General features: G+C 44.0%; 1 protein-coding gene across 2 annotated transcripts; it reads right to left on the bottom strand.

Annotated features, from left to right (window-relative positions):
- Positions 1–5,295: 5,295 nt before the first annotated feature.
- On the bottom strand, positions 5,296–7,142 carry LOC123054743 (xyloglucan endotransglucosylase/hydrolase protein 9). 2 transcript variants are annotated; one of them, XM_044478579.1, is made up of 3 exons: positions 6,863–7,142; positions 6,653–6,757; positions 5,296–6,210 (listed from the first exon to the last, which is right to left on the bottom strand). In XM_044478579.1, exons 1-3 carry the CDS (start codon positions 7,041–7,043, stop codon positions 5,483–5,485), a joined length of 1,014 nt encoding a protein of 337 aa, XP_044334514.1. In that variant the 5' UTR covers positions 7,044–7,142; the 3' UTR covers positions 5,296–5,482. The 2 variants fall into 2 exon arrangements, with proteins under 2 accessions (XP_044334514.1, XP_044334515.1); XM_044478580.1 differs by having other exon boundaries at positions 6,657–6,757.
- Positions 7,143–8,700: the final 1,558 nt, after the last annotated feature.

Here is an 8,700-nt window from a genome sequence, read left to right as displayed (position 1 = left end):
AACACCGTAGACAGGTTAAAGTACAAACTCTGCAGAGTCAAATCCTTCCGAGTCCTCGTATCCATAGTCCAGTATCGTGATCGGCGTATCCATGTCTATGTCATAACCTCGTGGTATATTCTTCGTTCAGGTAAGCAAGCTTGAGTAGTGGACTTGGCTGAACGTTATTCCTGTGGATGGACTAACCCGGTTGTTTACCTCATGTCTGCTTATCCGCTTGATATGATTTATAATTCATGAGCTACTAAGTTATGAATATAAGCCCTTTATGTGATGTCGCTCAGACGTCCGACCGTGGCATGTTTTGTCTCTTACTTTCAATATAAGCCCTTTATGTGATGTCGCTCAGACGTCCGACTGTGGCTTTATTATTCTCGCAGTTTCCTCTCGAGGAGTCATTCAGACCCTCGTTTGGCACCAGTATTACTATTCTTGCAGTTTCCTCTCGAGGAGTCATTCAGACCCTCGTTTGGCACCAGTATTACTATTCTTGCAGTTTCCTCTCGAGGAGTCATTCAGACCCTCGTTTGGCACCAGTATTACTATTCTTGCAGTTTCCTCTTGAGGAGTCATTCAGACCCTCGTTTGGCACCCAGTATTTTATTTTTTGGGATTTCGGGAGGACTACCGCCCGACTTCTCTGTTATTGTTCCCATGCAATATCGTCTCTATGCCTGAACGCACTTGTTATCCTGTTCATATGCTTCATGTTTACATTTGTTATATCTTATGTCCGAACTGTCTTGCGAGTGCTTTCATAGTACTCACCTGGCTTGTTGATTTGGCCAGATGTTGACGAAGGCGATCTCTTGGATGAAGAGTTTGATAGCGCGTCCGACGCCTAGAGGTGTCCCAGTCAGTCCTGTGCGATCCCGGATATTGGTCACTTGTACTATATACGCTTCCGCCACCCGCAATAAGTCTCCTCGAGCCTCACTCCGACGCTCGAAGAGCTGTAGTTTTCAGGAGTCATATCACCCACTTCGCGATGATATTTCCACCATCGTTGTTATCGTGAGTTAGTAGTTATGCCACCCTATCCGCCGTTATGTTCTATCGGCGTGCATGTAATAAATTGTTGAGCAGTCCCCGCTCAACCTTGTATTATATTCAGTACTCCTGGTATTTTTCTTCTGTGACCAAGATATTGTCTACCAGTGAAAAGGAATTCTTCTTTACTGGTCCGAAAAAGGGATTGGTCTCTCAATAAATATTTTATTGAAAAACCGGTCGTGACATAGAGGAAGGCATTCGGAAGTAATAAGTAGATGATGGGTTGCTAGAGTGACAGAACCTTAAACCCTAGTTTATGCGTTGCTTCGTAAGGGGCTGATTTGGATCCATATGTTTCATGCTATGGCTAGGTTTACCTTAATGCTTCTTTTGTAGTTGTGGATGCTTGCAATAGGGGTTAATCATAAGTGGGATGCTTGTCCAAGTAAGGACAGCACCTAAGCACCGGTCCACCCACATATGAAATTATCAAAGTACCGAACGCGAATCATATGAACGTGATGAAAACTAGCTTCACGTCCTCGGGAGCGCTTTTCTCTATATAAGAGTTTGTCCAGGCTTGTCCTTTGCTACAAAAAGGATTGGGCCACCTTGCTGCACTTTATTTACTTTTGTTACTCGTTGCTCGTTACAAATTATCCTATCACAAAACTATCTGTTACCTATAACTTCAGTGCTTGCAGAGAATACCTTGCTGAAAACCGCTTATCATTTCCTTCTGCTCCTCATTGGGTTCGACACTCTTACTTATCGAAAGGACTACGATAGATCCCCTATACTTGTGGGTCATCAAGGGACAACGCAAAAAGACACTACAATACACAAAAGATGGCCCCAAGTGTCCGTGGTCCACAGGTCATGGACCTCCGGAGCCATGGAGCGTCAAGGGATAGGATAACGCGACCGGACAGGAGGGGAGGCCGTCAGGCAGGCAGCGGGGGGCACTGTGAATGCATCAAAAAGCGTGGATTTCTCCAGGTGGCGGGTACTCCAGCGTTATCTAAAGGACTAATACTAATCCTATAGTGTTGTTTTAAGAGGCAAATACCCCGGGAGTCATAGCACTTGCACGCAACGATCAGTTTGGTGTGTAAACTTGTAAAATACGTGTTTTTGGTCATCTAACTTGTCCTTCCGTTCGTATATGGTGCTTTCTACCGTATCAAGTTTTATCCCGTGCATGCGTGGCATGCCTACGTGTTAGGGTTCGCTGTCAGTGGCTGAGGCGGTGGGTAATGTGCACACAATATTTTTTTTCAGTAAGCACCCTCGCATTTTATTTATTTATATGCAGAAAATCATTGAATAAAATGAAAATGCTGCAGGGTGGGTGGGATTCGAACCTATGACCTGATGTGATTCGCCTAGCATAGATAGCAACCAACTTGTGTTTGACATTTATCGAGCACAATTAAGTATATATAAGATGGCCAATTGAGTATATATGATTAACCGTACGAATGAAAATAGAAATCAAAGCGGAAGCCACGGGTCGAACCTATGACCTCATAAGCTCGCTGCGTATTCGAAAGCCAACCATTCGGCCACAATCATAGTTCAAGAAATAAACACAATTTATCTTATGTATTCTTCTTTATTTTTTCTATGTAAAAAACAACTTATATTCTACATAAACTTTTCGGACAAATCAACTTGAGTTTTGTTTGAATTCAAACAATTTAAATATAAATTAGATAAAATAAAATATAGTGCAGAGTGAATGTACGTAAATCTTTCGGACAAATCAACTAAGTTATTGTTTGAATTCAAATAAGTTTCAATTAAAAATTCTAGATAAAACAAATCTAGTGCAGAATGAATGTACATAAATTATTTTGGAAACATCAATTAAAATTGTATTTCAATTGGAATAATTTTAAATTTGAATTTTTTTAATAAGTAAAATATAGGTCAGAACGAATGTACGTAATTTTTCAGACAAATCAACTAAAATTTTATTTTAATTTAAATAATCCAGGTAAAAGGAAATATAGTCAATAGTGAACGTACGTAAATTTATTTCAGACCAATCAACAGAATTTTGTTTGAATTCGAATGATTTTAAATTTTAAAATCTTGATAAATGAAAATATACGTCAGAATGAATGTACGTAATTTTTTTTGGACAAATCTACTAAATTTTTGTTCCTTTCCGAGAAATTTAAAATTTAAAAATCTAGATAATGGAAGTATAGTGCACAATGAATGTACGTCAATTTTTTTATGAACGAATTGTTTGTCTGAATTCATGTTATTTTTAATTCAAAATCTAGATAAAAGAAAATATAGTTCAGAACGAATGTATGTAATTTTTTTAACAAATGAACGAATTGTTTGTCTGAATTCCTGTTATTTTTAATTCAAAATCTAGATAAAAGAAAATATAGTTCAGAATGAATGTAAGTAACCTTTCCGGACAAATCAACTAATTTCTTTTGCATTTGAATAATCTAGATGACAGAAAATATAGTTCATAATGTATGTCCGTAAATTTCTTTGAGAGAAACCAATGAAAATTTTGTTTAAATTCAAATAATATTAATTTCGAAAATCTAGATAAAAGAAAATATAGGTCAGAATGAATGTACGTAAATTTTCCAGAGAAATCAACTAAAATTTTGTTATCACTAGATAATCCAGGTAAAAGGAAATATAGTTCATTCTGAATGTACGTAAATTTATTTTAGACAAATCAACGGAATTTTGTTTCAGTTCTAATAATTTTAAATTTTAAAATCGTGATAAATGAAAATATAGGTTAGAATGAATGTACATAATTATTTTGGACAAATCTACTAATTTTTTGTTTCCATTCGAGGAATTGAAAATTTAAAAATCTAGATAATGGAAATATAGTGCACAATGAATGTACGTAAAAAAAATTTTGAACAAATCACCAAATTGTTTGTCTGAATTCGTGTTATTTTAATTAAAAAATCTAGATAAAAGAAAATATATTTCAGAATGAATGTACGTAATCTTTCCGGAAAAATCAACTAAATTTTGTTTTAATTTAAATAATCCGGGTAAAAGGAATGTACATAAATTTATTTCAGACAAATCAACGGAATTTTGGTTGAATTCGAATAATTTTAAAATTTAAAATCTTGATAAATGAAAATATATGTCAAAATGAATGTACGTAATCTTGATAAATGAAAATATATGTCAGAATGAATGAAATCTAATTGTTTATTTGAGTTCGAGTGATTTTAAATTTAAAAAGCTGGATATAGAAAATATAGTGCAAAATAAATATACGTAATTTTATTTGAGAAAAATCAGCGGAAATTTTGTTTAAATCCAAATAAGTTGAAATTTTAAAATCTGAAGAAAGGAAAATATAGTTCGAAATCCCACAGTCGCATTTTTGTAACCGAGAGGACGACCATGTTTACAGGCGTGGGGTTTTGTACCGAGCCGAGTTTGTGAAGAAAGACGAGCTGAGCCCCCATCATCTCAGGCAGCTGTGCAGAGTTCGAGGGTTCAAAGCCTCTTGCCCGCAACTAAAAATCCTGCATTTCAAAAGCGAACACAGCCCGTGGATAAATTTGGCTGCATCTATTCCGCCCTGGCAAGTCACAAGGCATCTGCCTATCCTTTTCCGTGCAAGACACACACGCGGCACTTCTTCACGGAGCGTGCCATGCCAATCAATCGATTCCACATGCCCCACGGTCCTCCTCTACTCCCTGAAGAAGAACAAAGATGCAGCGTCCTTTCGTTGGTGCTTGATGGCATCCATCCATCCATGGAGGGACTGTGCGCTCACTCGAATGCTGCAGAGGTCCAAAGTTTGTGAACGAAAGGCGAGCCGACTCCCATCATCTCATGCGGCTGGGCCAAAGAAGAAAAATGAAAGGCTGCTTGGTCCATTCTGACCAATGCTACCATCATGAGCAGCAAGGTAAAAAGATAGGGAGCTCGTGACGAGGGAGATTTACAGAGGCTGGTGCATCCAAACGATTCTCTATTGACTTGTGAGCCTCATCAGTACTGAAGCCTTATCCTTTTTGGGCCTTTCCTGCAGCCAAGCAGTGGCATCTACGTACTCGCTCAAATGGACCACCAGTTACTGAACTGTACCTTCTATTTACTGAGCTACCTTTGATTAAAAGTGTACCAAGTACTGGATCGAACCTTGATTAGAGGACCACGGTGCGTTAGACATGGAACAACATCGCATGGATGAGCGCAGTATCAAGAGCGTAATTTGAGCATTGTCCTCCAAACATGGAACGGGTATCAAAGAAGATACTCTACGGACGAACAGATATTGCATTGGGGAACAGAGAAAAGAGCATCATTTCCACGGACGAATTTATACAAAAGACACCTCCACATAACAACGGAACTACAAGGCAGAGATAACAAACACGGTCGAAGTTCATCGGAGAGACGTGCGGACCTAAATCGAAACTGAAAACGAGCAGCTGCGACGATCCATCGATGTCATGGATCCATTCTACTAATTAAGATTCCGACGGAGGTGGCCGGCGACGACGCGGCGGATCAGCGGCCGGCGCACTCGGGCGGCTGGACGGGGAAGCGATCGGTGTCGACGCAGTAGTCGTAGACGAGGTGGTGCGCGCGCGCCCACACCAGCTGGTGGCTCTGGTGCACGGACAGCTCCTGCATGTCCTTCTCCTTCCACCAGTAGCGGCCCTCCTTGCCCCACGAGCTGCCGCTGCAGCGCGCCACCTCGCCGGCGTCCGAGTCGGAGGCGTTGGCGGCCCAGGCGCAGCCCTCCACGCGCACGTCCCGGAACGTGGCCACGAACGGCGCGTGCGACCAGTCCGTCTTGACCAGCCCGCCGCGCGTGGCCCAGTCGTCCGCGTTCCAGATGGAGCTGTACACGGCCATGGGCTGCGGCGACGGGAACGCGGACGCCGTTTGGGCCTGGGTGGTGGTGGCGTTGGGGTGGCGGTGGTGGCCCTTGGGCTTGGTGGCGGAGGCGTTCTTGTTGTCGTAGACGCGGATGGGGGTGTCGTCGACGAGGAAGACGACCTGGCTGGGGTTCCAGAGCACGGCGTAGGTGTGGAAGTCGGCGGTGGGGTCGAACCAGAGGTCGATGCGCTGCTCCCGGTTGCCCACGCCGTCGATGTACAGGTTGGTCTGCACCAGGTACGGCTCGCCGGTGACGTTGCCCAGGAACTCGAAGTCGAACTCGTTGTGCTTCTCCCCCGCCGACGACAGCTGCAAGTCCATCATACAAGCACATCACAAAGATTAGTTACTCGAGGTTGAAGATGCAAATACTGTCAAGCACTAAGCATTAGTAGTAATAAGTGGTAACTCAACGGGGGTAAATCTTTCAGGGTTATTTTGTTTAAAGTGGCAGCTTTTAAGAAAGTTGTTCTGTTGCTGAGCTTGTTCACGTGCCGTGTTGTTTGTAAATAGGTGCTTGGCAGCATCCATGGCCTGACCATGACAGACATGGCGAGCATGTCCCATCGACCCATCCCCATTTTACTCAGATTAATCCTTATAATGGAATCAACATTGAAAGATGCATATTCTTGTTTCCTAATGCAGAATGAATGCAGCAGTTCACGGGGCAGATGTCACGAGCAGATGAAAATGGCAATGCCAAGACGAAGAGCAACATCGGGGCAAAGCAAGGCGGGCCTGCACTCACTCACATAGAAAGCAGTGACGACGCCAGCGGAGTCCCCCGGCACGAGCTTCAGATCCGCGGTCGCCTTGCCGTACAAGAACCTGTTCTTGGACGCAAATCCGCCGCCTGTCGAAATGAAAATACAGACAAGAAGAAGCCATCAGCAAAAGAGCTCCATTGTTACTGAGACAAATGCTGGCGGCGCCTGTGCAGCGAGAGGACGGGGCGTACCGGAGGAGCTGTCGAGGCGGAGCTTGAGGAGGTCGTCCTCGTAGAGGACGTGGTCGTTGGCCCAGCTGGGCTGCACCACGTCGTCGAACTTGCTCGCCGCCGCCGCCACCCCGGCGCACACCACCGCGGCCACGGCGAGCGACGCCGCGGCGACCAATGCGCCGTTCTTCCACCACGCCATTGCCGCCAACCCGTAACGACGCTAGCTACTGCCTGCTCAGTGCTCCTCCTCACTGTACTGAGCTCGCCGTGTGCCGTGTGAACCGTGATTGTTCCGGCAAGGGCCTTGGCGCGCGTTATATAGGCGGGGCAAGCTGGTAGTGTGGGGGTGGGAGCCGGCTTGCGGAGGAAGGGTGGCACGTGACACGAGGGCGCCGGGCGCCCACGTAGGAAGGCGAGGTAGCCGTTGGGTGGTGGGGCCAGGCCCGTAATAATTTTGGCAACTTTTGCGGCATTGGGCACGCCCCTGTCTGTCACGCTGCTAGCCTGCAAGAGTGCTAGCTCTACTGGCTCCGGCCGAGCCGAGCCGAACCGTACGCATCATTCAGCACGATCCTCGCTGGCCACAGCTGGCTGCCTCGCGGGGGCGTACGTGACACGGTAAAGAGCAAAGTGCGAAAGGTAGAAAAGAGAGTGAGCAAACACAGCACAGCGGTACCGTCGAGTACAGCAGCAGATCAATGCGTGTCAATGTAGCGTCCAGTGCGTGCTACCAGTTGGTACGTACCGCTGCGCCACGGCTTGATGGAGAAGCTAGCGAGAGGCATGCAGGGAGCGCGGACAGTGCTACCTCCCGCACTGCACTGCACTGCCGTGATGGGCATTCAAATACTCATCTCTGTTGCGCACGCCAGTCTCATCTCCTCTAGTGCTAAGTGCTAACATTGATGCTCTGATAACGTAACCTAGTCGTTAATTAAGGGCCTCTTTGATTCGTAGGATTTTAAAAACGCAGGAATAGAAAAAGTATAGGGTTGGAGTGGAATCCTATAGAATTAGCAATGAGTATTTGATGGCACGGGACAAACAAAGAAATTGTAAAAAAAGGTTGGAGTGGTTGTTAGATTTTCTATGAAATGTAGTACAAAAGATTCCATAGAAAAAAATCCCATGAGATTCAATCCAATGAATCAAAGGACCAACATAAAAAAAATCCTAAGAATTTTAATCCTTCAAAAATTCTATTAAATTCCTTTGAATCAAAGGAGCCCTAAGCGTAGGCGCATTGACGGAGGGTGGAATGGGCATCTTTATCCTAGCGGCTCAAGGAATATTTTACGTGAGCAGATCGAACGGTGACGTCCGGGCAGATGCCACTGCCGTGTTTAGTGTACACTACTTTATGCTTAATCTATCTGATGGTGTACCGCATTAGGAACGGGTCCCCAAGAGGGAGCAGTATCATGTTGGTTCCAGCTGTGGAGTACTTCTTCGTCCGGAAATACTTGTCGAAGAAATGAATGTATCTAGACGTATTTTAGGTCTAGATACATCTATTTTTATCCATTTTTTTAGTAAGTATTTCGAGATGAAGAGAGTACTACGAGAGAGCATCTCTACTTTAGAAAGGGCTCACGTTGCCAAATACCAGTACTAGTACTGCTGCTTAAAGTACTCTACAAAAATCACAATGCACTTGTGTAGTTGTACAAGGAGTACGTTTTCCCGTCCAAGCTTCATACCCCTCCCGAGAGTGCATTTGGTTGCCGGGACCCATGAAGCCTTTTATTATTTTCACCAAAAAAACATTTACCAACCTTTAATTTTTTTTAAAGTATGTGATGGATTATGGATGGGGTTAGGTTCATATAGGATAATAATCCTTAATTAATCTCTAA

This window comes from Triticum aestivum, chromosome 2D (assembly GCF_018294505.1).
Source record: "Triticum aestivum cultivar Chinese Spring chromosome 2D, IWGSC CS RefSeq v2.1, whole genome shotgun sequence".
Lineage (NCBI taxonomy): Eukaryota > Viridiplantae > Streptophyta > Magnoliopsida > Poales > Poaceae > Triticum > Triticum aestivum.
Note: the sequence above shows the minus strand (reverse complement) of the source record. Positions and strands in the feature narration are given on the sequence as shown.

What these genes read in the sequence shown, in the direction of transcription:
- LOC123054743 (XM_044478579.1), bottom strand. Translation starts at nt 7,043, where the DNA reads ATGGCGTGGTGGAAGAACGGCGCATTGGTCGCCGCGGCGTCGCTCGCC. An exon ending in CCGCCTCGACAGCTCCTCCG is followed by an intron (nt 6,758 to 6,862) that starts GTACGCCCCGTC and finishes TCATTTCGACAG; the next exon opens with GCGGCGGATTTGCGTCCAAG. An exon ending in CGTCACTGCTTTCTATGTGA is followed by an intron (nt 6,211 to 6,652) that starts GTGAGTGCAGGC and finishes ATGGACTTGCAG; the next exon opens with CTGTCGTCGGCGGGGGAGAA.